General features: G+C 36.5%; 1 protein-coding gene across 1 annotated transcript in view; it reads left to right on the top strand.

Annotated features, from left to right (window-relative positions):
* The window catches only part of USH2A (usherin), a 395,830-nt gene that overhangs the window by 34,940 nt on the left and 342,059 nt on the right, over positions 1-18,831 (top strand). Inside the window, exons 4-8 of the mRNA XM_086460628.1 lie at positions 1,083-1,146; positions 3,587-3,881; positions 5,193-5,377; positions 8,510-8,731; positions 10,048-10,141. Coding sequence (XP_086316754.1) covers positions 1,083-1,146; positions 3,587-3,881; positions 5,193-5,377; positions 8,510-8,731; positions 10,048-10,141 — 860 coding nt within the window. The remainder of the gene's footprint in view (positions 1-1,082; positions 1,147-3,586; positions 3,882-5,192; positions 5,378-8,509; positions 8,732-10,047; positions 10,142-18,831) is intronic.

Raw genomic sequence — 18,831 nt, 5'->3', positions numbered from 1 at the left:
AACAGGTTTTTCCCCTCTTAAATATTGGAGCTGGGAAAACTTGTAGAAATTTCTTACAGGAGCCACCCCTGTAGCTCCTCCCCTGCTACCAAAACCCCTCCAGACTCAAACCCAACACAGTGTTACTGCATATAGGTAGGTTTTCCTTCATTCTCCAAAACATAGCTATGTAAAGTGACACATTCCATTAATTAATGATCATAGATTTTCTGAGTAAGTATATGAAACTTTCAGAATGGAGTTGTGCATGGCTACTAGAATACTCTCCTCTTCAGAGTCAGTAATAGAGCTGAAGATTTCTGGTTGTTAATGTTCTTCAGTTCTATCAATACTCATGTAAACTAGCAGAATGAGAATCCCTCAGCCTCTAGTAATGCCTGATAGTGTTACTCTTAATCTACATCTAGAATTTTATATGTGCTACAGCATGACATGATCATTGCAGAACAGCTGGGGGATGTTTTGTTGCTCTCCACAAATTCTTGGCTCTGCAGATGTAAGAACACTGACTATTGCTCTTCAGGAACATGCACAATTTGATGCTAACATCTAAATATAACTGTATGTCACTTAAACAACTTTATTGTGCTCTTGGGCAAGAAATTCATTCTGTGCCCCATTTCTTAAAGCTTATGTTTGGAAATGTGTTTTGTTCTGATTTTGATTCTGAGTACTGGGTAACTAATAAATGCAGAAAAGAAAGGAATATTTTTATATGCTTTTTATCTTTATTGTATAAATTGATAGGTACAGTTGTACCTACTGTATCTCTTCTCTAATTAGAGGTGGCACATGGACTGGCTCATTACTTCTGTCTAATGAGCCGATCCTTGTGCCACCTCTCTAATCAGAAAAGAGATAGGTACAAAATGTTCTTATAAAGTTATTATAAATCATTCTTTTTATCAAAAAAAAAAAATCAAGCCACTGCCCTCTATAGTTTTGTCCAGGTCCAAGATGGTTTCATTCAGGAGGGGTAATTGTGCAAGAGAGGTCTCTGAGTGCTGAATTAAAGGTGCTCTCATGCAGTGCAAACCTACCTTCTGCTCAATAGATTATTTATTTATCATGCATTTTCTTAGGTTTAGAGCAATTTGTTGGAAGAATGCAAGATTTTCGATTTTACCCGGTGGCACTTACAAACAGGTAAAGAACCTTTGTTTTTGTTAAAAAACAAAACAAACAAACAAACAAACAAAACCCCAAAACAGAACAAAAAAACCAAAACCCAGCAGTGTGGTAAGAAGAAAGGATAACAATATGCTTATTTCCCAAAGTATAGTGCTTTTCAGCTGTCTCCTTTGCATATTGCTTATGATGATGTAGTTTACTGAAACTCATTTCAAAGATGACCTTTAATCTAAAAAATCTTGAGTTAAAAATAAATTCAACAACTTAATGTGTTTTGCTTTTGAACTGTTGCTTAAATATAGCTAGTTTGTGCAGTAGTATATGTAGTACACATGTAGTGAAAGTCAACACTCAGTAGTAAATATGTGCTTTCCTTGTTATTGTTGTCATTACTGTTAAAACCTGACTTAGTGATGTGCTCTTGCAGAGAGTAGGTTCAGTTGCTAGATTTCAATGCTTATAAACTGTCCAGGTGTTATTGAATAATCACAATTCTGAAATAATAGTGTGAGCTGGTAAGCTTAGTCCTGCTGGATGAGACTCACCAAGCTTTCCCAGAGCTCCATGTAAACTGTAGGGTAAGGAAGGGAGCATAGTGGGCCAGTCCAGTTTAGACCACTCAAAAACCAGCGATCCAAATGCAGAGGACAGGCACTCCAACTGGTCAGCATGCTGGCTTCGCGGCTGCAAGCTTGGCTTCCGCGCTTAGCAGTTCTTTTCCTCTGGTTTCAGCTGCCCCATGGTATCGAAGGTCTATGTCAGGTATTCTCCATGCTCCCTTCACCCCACACCCCGGGGTGCTATTGTCTTAACTGTTCATTGCTTTCTATATTAGATTGTCACCATAAGCTGCCAATGACTTTGCTAGCTCGGCCCACATAGCCCTGGGCAATTGCTTTGACACTCTCCATTCCTAAGGCCAAATTACGGTTGCCACTGCAATTTCTGTTGCCCTCCAGCCTCCCTTCCTAGCACATTACAAAGAAATGTTACCTTTGTTATCCAGCTCATGCTGGATTAATCTAGTCAATTCAAGCTGGCCAGAAGTAGTCAAGTCCTATTTGTCTGTGTGGTGCTTCTGGGTGGGCTACACGCAATGACACTCGTGACTGCAAACCTTAAGGCTACTTAATGATAGTCTTTCAATAAGATGTAGAGCAGTTTCCTAGGAGCTCATCTGTCTGCAGGACGTTACGATGAACTGAGCTCCTGTGAATTTAAAGTATTAATGTGAATCTGAATTCCACATTATATGGAAGTCATGTTGGTTGTATTCTTTCAGAGCAATGCTTGTCAAATCCTTTGAACTACGATTTAAGTCAGTGAAATGAATAAAGTTTAAAAACTGAAAGATAAGGTATTTTACAAAGTGTTGTGACCTAACGATGTCTTTGTAGATGTAGTTTTATATCCACAAATAACTTGGTCCAAAATGTTTCTCTGGGATAAACTGCAAAGGACAGTCTTGCCTGCATATCAATTAGTTTGTCTATGGCTATCTAAAAGGTCCTGAAACTTTGAGTTCTTTGGAATTTGTAGTGACAGCTAGCAAGTATTTATTTGCTTAATAAGTATACAAAAATCATGTTCTTACTGATTGAAGTGGAAAAATGGGAAAAGTAAGAGTTGTTAAATTTAAAAATTCGGTATCTTCTGGGCTCAAAAAATTCCTTCATTTACACCAGAGATGAGCGGATAAAGGTTTAGGTAACCTGCCTGTGTTATTCATATATCTATCTGCTTGCCTACCTACCTATCTATGTATTTATTTCAGTTGCTGATGTCAGAGGGAACTAAAGTGATTCAATGTTTTTGACATGGGCTGTAAGAAGTAATTAGTGCGATCACAGACTGAGGCAGCTGAAAATGTGGGCATTTGTATTAAAATTAGTTAAAAGTGAAAATATTCTATCCAGGTTTTCTAGGGTGCAATATGATATTGCTCAAGCTGGTCTCTTTGGAGGATTTGAGTGCAAACATTCAACTCAGCTGTGGTTACAGGCAATATGCCATTGATATGGTACGCTTGAGAAAAGTGTCCAGATCCCTGAATGGAGTCAGACATGATGCTGTAATAAAGTATTAAGAGTTTTTCTCCTTGCATCTAGGACTGGATTCATCCTATCTAGCTGTAGACACCCCAACAAGGAGCTCATTTCCCTTGGATCCATATATGTCTGTGGAGCTCCATAGGTGACTGTGGAGCAGTGAAAACATCTCCAGAGTGCTTTGTCACAGACACCTTCTGCAGGTGCCTGCTGCTTACCCTTGGTGACACGGGGACCCTGGGTGGCCTGATTCCTAGCTGATTGTGCTATTTATGTGAGGTGAAACCAGGCCTTTAGGACTTCTACTATAATCTAAGCTGAATTTTGTTTAATCTATGAGTCTAGAGACACAAAGTGGCACTTCCCTGTTATCATGTATGTAATTACTTTTTTATATGCTCTGACAGAGACATTTTGGAAGTATTCTCTGGAAAATTTCCTCATCTTCACACCCAATCTGAGTGCCGCTGTCCTGGAAGTCATCCCCGGGTACACCCGTTGATACAGAGGTACTGCATCCCTAATGGTGCAGATGATACCACTAATGACAGAGTACTGAGGTTGGATGCAGAAGCCCATCCTTTGTATTACATCAATGACGATGACATAGGGACCACTTGGATTTCATCTGTGTTTGCTAATACTGCGGGTCTGGATCGTGGTGTTTCAATCACAATAGATTTACAAAATGGACAATATCAGGTAATGAGAAGATTACATTTGCTATTTATTAAATCAAAACTAGGAAAAGATTTTTGTAGACATTTCATTACAATTTTTAGTAAAAGTAACCCTTATGTTTTAAGATGTTATCCTTAGGGAACCAGGAAGAAAAATTCCTTTATCAGCATGAAACAATGCAAAAGGCAACAAAATACATTATGGTTCTTTTCATTCTCTTTTGAAGTGCCTTGGCTTTTGTAACACGCAGTAAGCTAGAACAGACATACCAGAGCAGATATCCTGTGCAAAGACACCAATATTTAGAAATTGGTTGCTCTCTTTTAACTCCACTTTTGTAAATTTCAACTTTAATTTTAATTTCTATTAAGACTTGAGGTGTTTGTTTTATATCTTCTGGTAAGAAAGCTAACTGCAGTCAAATGGACTTTAACATGTCTGTGGCACAATGACATATCAGAGGGGACTTCTGTTTTGTAGATGTTCTGGAGATGGTGGTTAGCCTCCTGAAGAATAATGGAAGGAGAATATGATAAGCAGGCAAGGTTCCTGAAGAGGCTTGATTGCACCTAACACTTCACTGTGCTGTTGAAGTGTCAGTATGTCTTGGAAAGGGGGGACATATCAGTAGTGGGACTGTATTCACAATAGGGTCTCTACCAAATTTCCACATATTCTTGCTAGATTAGATTTTTTTTATTTTTTGTCATTAATGGTGAGAAGGGAAGGAATATGATAACAAGTTTTGGGTACATAAGTAAGGATTAGTCCTTCAGTTAAAGGTAAGTTCAAATGCTTGTGAAGTTCCAAGACTTGGCTTATTTGACACACACATTTCTGCATAAGCATTATGCTGGGGAAGTGCTTTTTACTACAACACAGGGTATTTGATGAAATTCCAAACTAAAAATAGGGAGATTCCTAAAAAAAATCTAAAAAAATTTAAAAATTTTAAATTTACCTGTTATCAGACAAACAACTCATCAAATATTTGGCAACACAAAGCTATGCCTTTCATTTTTGCCAAAATATTACTGTAACATATCATGGACTTGACTTTGTAATGTATTTTCAAATGGCTTTCAAGAAAAAGGGGAGTTCTGGTGCAATAGTTCAGTTCTGTAATGATGTCTGAGAGATCAAAGATCTTTTCTAACAAAAAACGTTATCTTTGGTTTTAATTTGGAATACGTGGACTGAAATATTGATTCTTTTTCTGCCTGCAAATGGTGAAGCAGACTATATTATCACATTGAAAAAAAAAGTTTATATTCTCGTTGCTTTGCAACTTAGCCATTAATATCAGTTTATAAGTTCGTTATCTTCTTGTAGGTATTCTATATTATACTGCAGTTCTTTAGTCCACACCCTGAAGCAGTAAGAATTGAAAGGAAAAAAAGAGATGATCTAAACTGGGAAGACTGGCAGTATTTTGCTAAAAATTGCAGTATTTTTGGAATGGATAACAATGGATCTCTGGAAAAAGCAGACTCTGTCAACTGTCTCCAGCTTCCTAGGTATGAGTGGGTATTATCTGCATATTACAGGTGCTTTGAACACGTAACATCCTGACACAATTCATTTCTATGTCCCAGCAAGATAGAATCTTTTAATTTGGTATACTCATTTATTATGGGCTGCTGAGTATATAAAAGATCCCAAATCTGACCTTTCTATTGAAGATTGCCAAAAGGTCATCTGTCATTTTTATCAGATTTCAGACATTGAGGATCGTGACACAATTGATTCCTCTGTTATTTTTCTGCTAGACTTTTGAAATTTTACATGTTTGTGTTTTGGGGGTACAAATTGTCAGTACAATTACAGAACATTGAGATGAAGAGTGGAGGAAGGTACTGATATAACTGATTGTTTTAAACTCTCTAGTGAATGTGAAAGTATACCTTCTGCTCTCCGAGAGTGCAACTTCTGAGGCTTAGAAGAGAGGCCAAACTTAAGTACAAAAGCCACTCACTGAGCCTTACTAATCACGCAAAACATGTAAGAAATGGGTTGAAAATTGTATCTTGAAGCTTTCTAATCTTTCTGAACAAGAACTAAAATAAAATGGGGGGTGGGGGGCAGGACACACACGACACAAGAAGAATCAGTACCTTCTAGAAACATATTGCAAGCCTTTTTACTAGACAGCATGTGCAAATTAAAAAAAAATAAAATATAATATACTTCTCATAGCATATAACATATATAATATATAGTTAATATATGTTATCATTTTACCCACACACATGCACGTATGTACATGTATATGTATTTGAATCTATACTACTACATAGATTCAAATGCCCTATCTCGTGCCTGAATTCGGATGCCAGTCAGTATTAGGCTTGTTTAGTACTTGACTGGAAATCAGTGAGAAAATACAGTACCAGGTGCTGTAGGCATTTTGCTTTTTTGTTGTTTCACTTTTGCTGCCTTCCTAAGACTTTTCAAGTGTCAGCATCTTTATCTGTTCTCCAGGAGTTCAGTATTCTGAGGAGAGGAGCATAAGGTCATCTGAGTTACACGAGTTTTCAGCAAAGGACTTCTTTGAGCTTTATTGCTGATCTGTAGGGCAGAGGGTAGAGGAGAAGGGAAATCACTTAAGCAAACCAAACATTTTTGGATAAATAACCCAAATGAGGTGTAATGCCCTTTTCAGTCCAGAAATGTGTATTTATCTATCTTCTAAAAAGAACTGAGGAGTTAAGTATGAACTGTTTCCATAAAGGTTTTTTAAGTAGCACTGTTTTCCTCTTTGATTATGGTGTAAATGGTGATAGGAAGTGATATGAATGAATGATTTTGGGTACAGTTGATGTACAGAAAGCTTTGTTTAAAGGATAAGAAACATGCCCTGTAATGATGAGTATTCTGTGTACTCAAAGAGAAGTAACTGTTGGAACAATGCTCCAAATTTGTGTCAGCAGTGTAGCAGAGCTCCCTGCTGAGACCGTTATAGGAGGGGAAGGTGATTTTATTATAAAACAGAACTGGTTTCTCTCTCTTTCTCTCTCCTACCCACATACTTCTAAGTGCCAAGACACGTCCAAGTTGTGTGTCCAGGGTTTAGACACCAGTGTGCTTGTTTCTTGGTGGCCTAGCCAGGACTCCTTGGGTTGACATGAAGGCGAGTGACCTTAGCTTTGAAATCCTTACCATGGCTTGAGAGTTCTTGGTTTGCTGACCACATGCTAGTACTGAATGGACTGTTTTGTGTCCTTTAGGAGATGAAAGTGATTAAGGTTTTTGTTTCTTCACCCTGTACTACATCTGAGAGTTAGGAGTTGCTCACTGTCCTTTATGCCCATATCAGAGGCTTGAATCTTTGCTTAGTCTGAATATCGTCTGACCCTTGTTTCATGATCTCCTTTGTTTTCCTGGTTTCCTGAGAAGCTGCGTGTAGATGCCCTATGATCTTGATGACCTGCTTGTCTAGGTGCCTTCAGTCCTGCTGTTCCTTCTGGTGCTTCCATACAAAGACGATGTCATTTGTCTGCCATTTGTACCCATCTTAACATTTCCATTACAGCTTTGTATATCATGGAAGAAAAATACTTTATTTAACTTTCTGTGAAGGGGAAGGAGAGGAAAGTATCACTCAGAAACACACAGATATATTCCCCTGAGATTTTTGTGGAGCACTGACCTGGATAGGGATACAGTAAATTCAAAGACTCTTCATGAAGACAGAGGAGTATGACTCAGCAGACCTAGTGTAACTATGAATCTCATCTTTCAAAAGCTCAGATGTATTTTGAAATTATGAGAATTATGGTTTTTTGAATGTTGTATGTCAGGTGTCAGATGATACCATGGAATACCTATTTTTAATGAGCCCATGTAGGTGTGGAAATAAGCAGACATTCTTGCCTCTTGCAGAGGCAAAGTTCTACACATAACTAAACTCTGCCTAGAAAATATACCAGTGCGAGATATGATTCATACCAAATGTGCAAACGTGCAGTTTATATATACTTCTTTACTCAGTCTTTGCTTGAATTCTTAGTACTGTCCTTCCCCTTTTTAGGTTTAAATGTAGTTTTACTCTCAGTCCTACTGCATTCCTTTAAATTCTCTTGCACTTCAGTCCCTGGAAGGTGGCATGTGTTTCTAACTCTGCTCGCTCACAAATGAGATGATACAGTCAGGTGACTCTGGAATTCAAGATATTATTGTTTCTGTGTGGTTTTTATATGTGTTTAGCAGGTATATGATTAACAATATGGGCATCTAAATTATCATGTTAGTCATTTGAATGGTTTTCTTATGTAGTTCAAGCATAGTTCATGTTTCTCAAAGACATTGCGTTAAACTTTTTGAAAAGTTAGTGCAGATGGCACTGTATCAGTCACACTTTATTCATATTCTGAAGTTGCCCTTTAGAGGCTTTACTTTTAATTGGAAACTTAGGGGCGGGAGAAGAGCATGGCAGTTTGGGGAAGGCCAGACATACGGAGGACATTTCTTTTTACCTGCTTGAATTCTGGTGACTGGGAATCTACTGACATAAGAATTTTCCCCAGAAATCACAGAACCCTATGTACAGTTAAGTGGAGACCCTCTCTGAGAAAAATAATATTAGGAGATAAAATCTGTAAAATACGTGATAATTTGATTTTCATTTGTCTTCCTCTCTATTTAAACAGCTTTACACCGTATTCCCGTGGTAATCTAACTTTCAGTGTTCTTACCCCGGAACCAAATCACCGACCTGGTTACAATGATTTTTACAATACTCCATCTCTCCAAGAATTTGTAAAAGCCACACAAGTGAGGATTCATCTCCATGGCCAGTATCATACTAATGAGTCTTGGGTAAATTTTAGGCATAGATATTATGGAGTTAATGAAGTTACAGTCAGTGGAAGGTAGGTGTTACAGAACTCTTCCCTCACCCATCTCTGCCTCCAACTATTACAGCTATGCAAAGTATATAATGACCAGCCTAAGATGTAATGAGGTTGTTCTGCTTTTACATTTATGGATGAGAAGGGAATTTGATCTGAAGTAGTGTATCAAGTTGGAAATGCCTCATGTACTGTTTTTTTAAAATACTTGCTTACATGTTATTTTAATATTAATTATACTTATTACACAAGTTTGTCAAAAGCAGTCCTTTCCTTGGAATTACCAATGCCTCTAAGCAAAGGCTTATGATTGAAACCATGGCTTTTGCTTTACTTCAGTAGCTCTTCCAAGTTTCATTATAGATTCCCAAACATGGCAATTTTAATGGTGTTAATGCAGAGCTCATTCTTTGTTTTAGCTGTAGTTTTCCTTTTTAAAATGGGCAGCTGTCAGTAAAAGTGTTATGTTATCTGTGACTGACAGCTTTATTGTATATGTGTGCTGTCTTGTGAAAGGACTAATTATGCCCTGTAAATAATATGCAAATTTGGCAATGAAATAGTCTCCACGAAGCATATGGTGCAGATTTTTGTTAATAAGTATTATTCCTGAAATTATTTTGGTAGTTCTCATTTTGAGAGAAAGCACCCCCTTAGAGGTCATGTTTACCTTAAAATTTTCTACACTACTAAAATGTTTTGATTGTTGATTTAGATGTGTTATGATAATGCTTTTACTAAAATAGCTACAACCTTGGTGGCTGTGTAAGAGTAAAATAATTTCAGCTGTAGTTTGCAAAGCCGTGCCATACCTCCAGAAGAGCAGCCCTTTCGGCTGAGTGGGATGGTTATTGCCTGTTAACTAATACTCTATGAAGGTTTTGTTTTAGTAAGAAATGGGCATTTTAACTGACATCAAAATGACTTAAACTAGAAAATTATGCTTGATACGGTTAAGATTTCTTGAAAAACTATAGCCACAGTGTAAGGCTTAATATTGATGAATAATTACTGTTTATTTAATAAAATTTTACATGTTAATGTTATATACTGAAATATAGTTTTCATTACATATTATATAAGGTAATAGTAGCTTTACTACATGCTGGTTTTTATTTTCTTGGAAAGCAATTGTTGATACTTAAAAATCTGTTGATTGAACTAGTCTTCTGTAGGTTACTGCACTCAAGAACATTCTCTTTGGTGGTGTTTATTTGTTCTTAATAAAGAACCAGTCTGTGTAATACACAAAATTCTCTTTGTGACCATGTAATATATTGTTGGACAGATGTGTTTCCATGTTTTAGGTTTTTTTTCACTACCTATTGTTCTTTCAGGTGTAATTGCCATGGCCATGCTGATAATTGCGACACAGCTATGGAACCATATAGGTGCCTGTGCGTCAAGGAAAGCTATACAGAAGGATATAATGTTAGTTTCTCCTTTGTCTACCTACCTCACCTATGAACAGCCTCAAAATTGGGATTTTAGTCATGGGAAAGAGCGTGTGTATGTATGTTAGTGTCATCCACATCAGCGTTTGTATTAAATAAGAAAACAAAAACCTGCCCCTGCCCCCACCGCCCCTTGCCAAAAGCCATTCCACCACAGGCCATTAGCAGTTCTGTGTTCAGGGATTTGTTTTCTTGTTAAAGGATTATGCCACTTTCTCAAACATTAGATGCAAACCTGAATTTAGACTGTCAGCATCTAACAAAAATGATGGCTCTGCCTGCTGTAGCAACTAACAAATGATCTGTAGAGTGAAAAGGAAGACCCAATTTTTTCAGCAGATGTGCTTTTATTTTTTACTCTGCAGTAGTTTTAGTCTGGTTTTATGTACTCCAGACCCATTCAGTAGGTGGGGTGCAGTAGGCACAGTCCTGTAGTTCATCTTCCAATTTAGTTTTGTTTGAAAGGCAGCAGTTCAAAGGGTCCAAGACAGCTCCATGATGCAAACCAAAACACAGTAAATGCAGAAAATTTGGAGATTTGCTTTAAAACTCTATGCCTAATCCAAGGTAAAACACTAACATAGATTTACCTTCTGATACCTGGAACATCTGTAGATTGCAGTCTCTAAATTCAGCTAAGAATGAGATCTTTTAATGCAGTTGTTCTACCAAATATGTCTAAGATAGGAAGAGTTAAAATGTTTTGGACTTGATTTTAAATGTCTCTTGCATAGTTGAGCACAGTTAAGAAAGTACTGAGACATTCTTATACATATGTATTTGGAAGTTATTTTCTTGGAGGTCTTATTCATTATTTTGATCTAACCCTGTGCTTTGGGTTGTGGCTTTTTAAAACATTGAAAATTGAGCTTTGAACTTATTTAAGGACAGCCTGTAAATGTCATTTTCCCATACTTTTTACAGTCATATATGACATTTGTTTATCTTTAAAATAATCTGTAGTAGCAACATGATTGTTCTAGTACAAGAACAGACTTAATATTACTTTTCACTGCTCTGTGTTTTCACATAGTCAATATTAAGATTAAATTCATTGGAATTAATTAAAAGGCCATATTAAAAAAACTAGATATAGTCTAGAAAATACATTGTCATCATTGTTTTGCTCTGCCTGTAGTAACTACATTTCTCAATAAAGAGGGATTTTTGTAATAGGGAAGTGTAGTGTGTAGTTGAAACTTACCAAGTTGCAAAATTATAATTTTCCTACTAGTTTTATAACTCTTGGCCATAGGAGAACCAAAATGGGGTTGTTTACTGTAAGTCATGGTCTTCTAGAGAAATATGTAGAGAGCTTAGAATAATGGTGCCAGTTTGCCCTTATTTTATGCAACATTTGGTTTTCTTGGAAGCTTTTCACATACAACTTGGCAAAAACAGAACCATGATGTATGAGTCAACTTGCTCAAAGAAAAGATTCTGTGCCTAGATTAATTATTTACCTCAAAAAAAAAAAAAAGAAAAAAAAAGAAAAAAAAAAAGAAAAAGTTGAGATTAAGAAAGAAAATGCTACATCAAAGGAATGAATCTCACAATCCCACTGCATGTTATATTTCCATTGTGAGTACATGCTGTATTCCTTGCTACATTTCTGCCTTTTGGAAACAGGCTTTCTAAAAATTAAGAAGGTGTTACGGAATAGCAACATCAGTAGCAAACAGGAGACTAATCTCGCATTAGAAAACCCCCAAGCAGTCTGTGCTTGCTAGGACAGAGCAAGAAGTGTTAATCTGAGAGCATTTGATATTGTGTTTACTATAATGTGCAAGATCTTTGTAAAATTTGATGGGGATCTAAGTTTTCTAGTTTTTAAGCAGAAGTGTAGGATCTACAGTCTAAATGGGATTTGAACAGAATTTTGATGTTTTTAGATGAGTCAAATTAGAAAAAAAATTCAAACTGACAATGTCCCTTTAATTAGAACACACATTGTGAAATGTTACTTTGTAGGGATTAATTATAAATATTTAATAAGATCTGGAAGTTCACCAAGCACTCTTGCAAGACTTATGCTACCTTGTGAAAACAAACCAAATACATTTTAATGATGTATCTGCCTTATCAGATATTTTCTGTCAATGTTAATGGATTGTTACAGTGCGTGTCACATTTTTGATTTGGCATATATGCATTGTAACTATAATTGAAATGCTTGAATTAACCGCATTCATTCATAGTACAATAAGGATGTTGTTTAATTATTTTCCTCATTCTTTAATGACCATGTCAGTATCTACTAAATATGAAATAAAATAGAAGTATTAATAAAATAGAATTAATATTTGCAAATATATCACTAAGTACTTTGAATTTTATCAAGGATTTACATGAAATCCAGACAGCTTAAAGGTTTTGATTTTTTTTTGCAAGGCACACACTTAAAAGCAAAACCAAAATCCATCCTGATTTTTTACTGTCATTGCCATTGATAAAACTGTCTCATAGACTTACACCTGCGTTTCTCAGACTCTCCTACCCCAGTGAATTAGGCTGCTATTATTATTATTATTATTATTATTATTAAATAATAATAACAATAATTTAGATTCAATTAAGCATTCGATGAAGGAGGTTTCTGAATATAAACTTTTGGCAGGGAGAAGGCAAATGTTTTTGAGAAGAAATTGCACTGTCAGCAAACAAGCAAACAGTTGTCACCATAACTGAGGGGTATAAGAAGGGTTTGGTTTTTGGTTTGGTGGTTTTTTTTTGTTGTTTTTTTTTTTAATACCTTGGACAAGAATCGGAGATCTCTTGACAAGCTCTTAACATATGGCAGAGTATGTCCTTGTCACATTTACACTTAATTCATCTAAAATTACCATCTTGAATTTATCTGGCATATACATCTGGAGAGCTGTTGTGCAGCAAAGCAATACTAGAAACTAAATATTTGCATAATTCATTACAAATAGAAATCTTAGTTATTTGCATCACCATGTTACGAAATTTGAAATACCAAATGGAATTTCTATCTTCTTTTTTTCTGAGTTCTGTTTTGATGAAGGAATATGTTGTTATGAAATTTGAGATGATGGGAAGAAAGGAATGCTTAAGAATGACTTGCAGTTATCGAGGGATCAGATTAAGAAAGAAGAGGAAATAAATTCTTACAGAGCTTGTCTGTAATCTTAGGAAAAGGAAATGTTCAGCTTCTTCATTTACAAATTGTTCTGTAAATGCCTTGTGTCCCACTTTGGGAAATAGCTCTGCCTTTTACAAAGGGAAACCAAGGCACCAGGAGTGGAGTCCAGATTTTTGTAACATTCAGATGCAAAGACTAAATTATAGACATGAGCAGTAGTATGTTCAAAAACTTTTCACGGTGTCATTTGAAAAACTGGAAACAGCCCATGGAAGAAGACGACAATATCAGAATATAAAGAAAGGAAATCAAGCAAGCAGATGGTTGACTGGAGTTTTAGGAAACAGGAAGGAGAAAGGCACCTAGTCCAGTATTTTTGCCTGCCTGAAAATTTTGGATAACTTCTGACATGTCTGGAAGTTACAGAGTTGTCCATGGATCCATCCCTGGAAAACTGGTACAATTTCACAGTTCAAAGATCCAGGCTTCTAAAACAATTTGTGCACAAGCATAGCTGAAATACTGAAAGAACTTGTTGCAGTCTCAGATGCCTCGTGCTTTGTTGCGCAGAGGATGACATGCCAAAGGAATTGTGAGGTGGTCATTATCCCTTACACATTTTGATCTGATGTTCCTAAGTTCTTCTTAACAGGTAGGCAGATAGCCAATGGCATTATGGTTGTCGTTGTTACCTCTTGGAAATTAAGAAGGCTATTCCAGTCTGAAAATTATTTTCAGGGGCTTATCCACTATGCAGGATATTTATTTCATTTAATGTGAAAGAAAGCAGACACAACTGGGCTGGTGCTTCACTGTTGTTGAAAGTAGCTGTTGTAAATTGTAGTGCCACATACATTTATTGAATTTCTATGCTTTTTCACATTTCCATAAAAGTGTCCAAGTGATTAGCAAATCTGTTTTTTTTTTTTCTTCTTTTACCCCACTAAAACTATTATTAAAAAAAAAAAAAAATCCCATGCAGTAGCTTCCTCAGAAGAGTGAAATTAACCCTTAAATACGCGGTAATTGTGACTACAGCACTCTCTAATGTTACAGGAGAATGAAATTCAACGGCTTGTTCCAAATAAGCAAGGTAGATATAGTGGAAAAATAAACACAAGATCTCTTACAATTTAATATCCTGAGCAAGTCAGAGATTTGGTAAAACAGAACACATGCCGGCCTCATCAGCTGCAAAACATACCTTCTCCCTCTATTTTACAGAAGTCCTACAGGGTTGGAGTCTAAATGGGAGTTAGATGGAGTGGATGCCTGATTTGAAAACTGAATTTTAATTCTGGAGAATTTAAGCTCGAATTAATTTACCGCCTGATTGTCAGAATTAGTGTGGTTACATACACTTTGATTTTGTAGGACTTAGTGTGGCTTCCAGTAACTTCACCAAAAAAAGTATAAATGAAAGAGGAGTTGAACAGAAATGTGTCTTACGCTGCCTGACAACATCTGTGCCAGTGGTGACATCTCAGTTGTGTCCCATTACTGGAATCTGGCATTCAGAATGGTAGATCTTATGTTCTTTTCCAGTCAGGTTCTTTGTCAGTCACTTTGCCATTGCAAAGCAACAGTAGTATCTTTTCTTAGAATGCTATTTGGCATACGGTATTTGTAAACCATCTGTTAGTCTGTGCTTAGTTTCTAAAATTATTTTGCGTCCTTTTAAGGAATGGGACAGAACCCCATAAGATGCTCTTCATTTCTATTCTGTCTTAGTCACTTGGAGTCACTTACAGTGTTCCAGCTTTTTTTTTTTTTTCCTAATAAAACCCAGCTTTTGAGTTTAAAAGGTCTTTGGGGAGTTCACAAGAGATAGATATGGTTCAAAGCTCTGCTAACATGTGGCCTTGATAGATAGTCAAATGCTGTAGTAAGGGTGCTGAGGAAAAGCCATGGGGAAATTAAGATGACTGTCTTCAGAGCAGGGCTAAGCTACACTGGAATAGATATTGCCTAGAAGCCATATTTATTTGGCTAATGAAGCTGAATGGAGTGAAAGCACACTGTCCATTTGGGTACAGACTGGGATCTTGTGGGAAGGGAAAAACAGTATGTGATTAACTATCCTATTATAGTCAACATTTACAAGGCAGCATAAATAATCATGGTTGGGTCAAACACATAACGGAGTTTTTCAAAGACAAGACAGCTTTTCAAAATGCCTGAGAAAGTGGCATTTGAATCTTCATATCACTTCAGCTGATTTTTAGATCTGTGTACTGTTAATAACATATGTATATTATAGAAGCACGTATAATGTAAGTACTACAGATGTGTATGTACACTGGTTATTACAACTGAACTTTGATGAGTGTGAGATGGGAACTCCTACACAGGTTAGGAAAATAAAAAAAGGAATAAATGCTACATGACATAACATTAAAATAAAAAAAAGGATGCCACCCAGAGGCAAGCAGTGGGATATTTAGAAATTGTTGGAGTAGAAAGTTCTAGTTGATAATGACTTACTGCAAGTCTTAAAATAGCATTACTACTGCCTTCTGAAGTATTTCTTTGAATATCTGTCGACTGTTTCTTCAGAGGCACTGTCCTCAGCATCCTTAGTGATGACTAAGGAACTTGGCCCATAAAGGCTTAGGCTGAAGTCACTGGTGATCTTTCCATAGGTGTGCTGGGTTCAGGAATTTTGAGAAGGTAAGTTTTTGATAATGTTTTTAGTAAAAAACATCCTGAATTCCTTATTGGAAATAAATTTTTAATCATGAATTTTGACTGATGAATTGGGCCAAGACGAGCTATGTATTTTGACCATCTGGCTCCATGTAACATTTTCTCAGAAAACTCTTTTCACAGGAGATGAGCGGTTCTGATACTGTATATCAAGAGGACATGTTTGTTATTGTCCATAGGGAAAGCCATATATTAACGTATTTTCTGAAGGGCCTAGATGTAACTAAGGGCATCTGCATGTTTGTGGGTCTTACAGTTATGGACAAAGGCTTGTTTTGTCAAGAATTAACATTCTTTGTAAATCTACTGCTAGACCTTGTTCAGATTTGTCAAAGGCTTTTTTGGGAATTTACCTATCCACTTTACATGTAGTAGCCAAGAATCGAAACCTGAATCTCTCAATACCTTTGAAAATCTCAACACTGTGCTTTGGACAAATGCAGAGTTTACTTTTGGTGAATGAAGACCTGAAGATTGCTGTATGTACATCATCATGCTACCAAAACTGAGAGTTAAACGCAGCAGGTCTGGAAGTTAAATGCAATTCCTAACCTAATAAAGGTGTGACAAACTCAGCAGGATGAGGTGGGGGTCCACTGCCTGTTTTTTTAGTGCATACAGGTATGACAACTGCTAGAACAGCAATTGTTTCACAGTCATTGCCAACTTTTGAATGACTACTTTTTTTTACCAAGGCTTTTAAAAAGTTTTGTAAAAGTTTTAAAAGTCCCAGAACAAGAGACATGGTAGTTCAAAGAGGCTCCGTGCTGTGTAATCAAGGGCCATCTTCTCTCTTACTCCGTAGTGCTTGTGTGTCATTTAACAATAGGCGCAAGCACAGGTGTGCATAAGATTAAATCTGAAATGAAATATCGGACCTTCTCAGCCTCTATGTGGTTGGAAACTCAGGGCTGGCAGGCTGGTAGCTATTCCTGTACTGTTTTCCTTTCAAGCAGCACATATTTCTGTAGATGTGCTGCGAGGAGGGAACTGCACGAGTGGGATGCTTTGGCTGGGAGCTCGGGTTTGTTTCTTGCTCTTCCCAAGTCATGCAGTGCCTGAATGAACCTTCTTGTCTCATGTTGCTGGTGCTGTGTAATGCTGATTTTCCTCAAGGAAGAGACAAAGGGAGTGACTAGAGAGAAGGAAGATGGATGTGAATGAGGGAAGGACTTGAATAAGCTGTGTAACTTGTGTGATAGTTATGTTCAGGGTGTTCACCTCGGTGTACTGGGCTAATCAGGATTAGGCAGCAATTCTTCTGCTAAACAAAGGTCAAAGTTCAAGGTCTCAAGTGAAGCCCTGGTTTTCATCCTGAAACCTCCTTTTTCTCTCACTGTGGTGATGTTGTGGGGTTTTGTTGTTTTGTTTTGTTTTTAACAGATTGAAGAAAGGTACAGTGGCTATTGTTATCTTACCTCTTACTGTTAATTTCATTTATTAAAACTAAATTTCAGCAGTTAAATTCTTATGCTTTCATTTTCTCTCTCAAGTCAGTTTTGTTAGTTTTTGGACTATCTTAAGCTTATGTTTTCTAATTCAGTTTCTCATTTTACCCCCAGTTGATGCTTTCCCAGCATCAGCTGTGAGCGAAACAGTTTAGAAACCAGTATAGTTTCTTAATTGTCGGCATGTAGATGATGCAGGCACGCTGGGCTGAAATAATTGCAACAGTGCTTTGAATAGTAGCCGTGAAGAAAGATGAGCACACTTACGGAACTTAGGAAGAAAGAAGGTGCCCTTATTTTATAACGTGCAGCTTATGTTGAAGGATTTAAATTCCTTCTGAAAGATGGAAATTATAATTGCCATAGATTTTGTTTCTTAGATCCAGCAAGGCAACAGTATTTTGAGAATGGACTTCCAGTAATGACAGTTAAATTAAAAAAAATTCTCCAGTGCCGGCATGTACTAGTTTTGGAGACAATTTCATAAAAACTGGTTGCATTGTTCACCATAAAGAGAATGCAGTTGTCCAAAATGCTAGCTATTCATTAACTTCTAAGAAATCCAATTTGGTTTTAGTTCTTGATGGCCCAGTAGGCACACTGTGTATTCTCCTTGAATTTTTGTATAGTCTATTATGAACTGAAGATTATTTCAACTTCACATTCTTCATAAAGCTCTACTTAGAAAGTAATATTGTGAGTTCATCCAAATAAAAAATGAGCCTCTGAGGTGCTCCTGAAGTACTTAAAAATATTTTTACTGGTTTGGATTTAAGCTAATTAAGTATTTGAATATCATTAGTCTTTGTATTTGATAAATTTGAAAAGAATTGAAGAAAACAAGATTGTTTAGGTGTTTATTTAAAGAATGTACTTGGTATCCTAGTATTCTATTGGTGTCATTTAAAATATAACTTGACAATGTTGAATATGTGCATGGATTTACCTTTTTGTTTAAAATTTCTTTCTTAAAAAGTTAATGAGATAAATGCACATTTAGATGTTCTGATATTTCAGATAACTCTGTATAAAATCATATTTGGCCACAAGAGTCCTTTTGTTTCACTCAGCAGGTCAAATGGTAACTGTACAAATTGCAGTTACTACAATACTACAAACTACAATAACAGACATTGTTTAAAATGCATGTAGATGGATGCATTAGGTGAATATTTCTTCTGTGCCTCAAACACGGTAGGCACCATTTTGCATCTTTAGAGGTTTAACTAAATCCGAATTTCAGGACGTTGGCCTACGTTGAATATCAAACTACTTAAAATTTTATTCTTCTGCCCACCTTCCTTGATTTTATTCTGTTGTTAAGTAACTTAAGATTTTTTTTAAAAAAAGAGTTGGTTTTGTTATTTCCCTATATGCTTTCTCACTTCATGTCTAAACCCAATATTT

This window comes from Leptosomus discolor, chromosome 2 (genome assembly GCF_034619465.1).
Source record: "Leptosomus discolor isolate bLepDis1 chromosome 2, bLepDis1.hap2, whole genome shotgun sequence".
Classification (NCBI taxonomy): domain Eukaryota; kingdom Metazoa; phylum Chordata; class Aves; order Leptosomiformes; family Leptosomidae; genus Leptosomus; species Leptosomus discolor.
The sequence above is the reverse complement of the archived record's forward strand: the minus strand, read 5'-3'. Positions and strand labels throughout refer to the sequence as shown.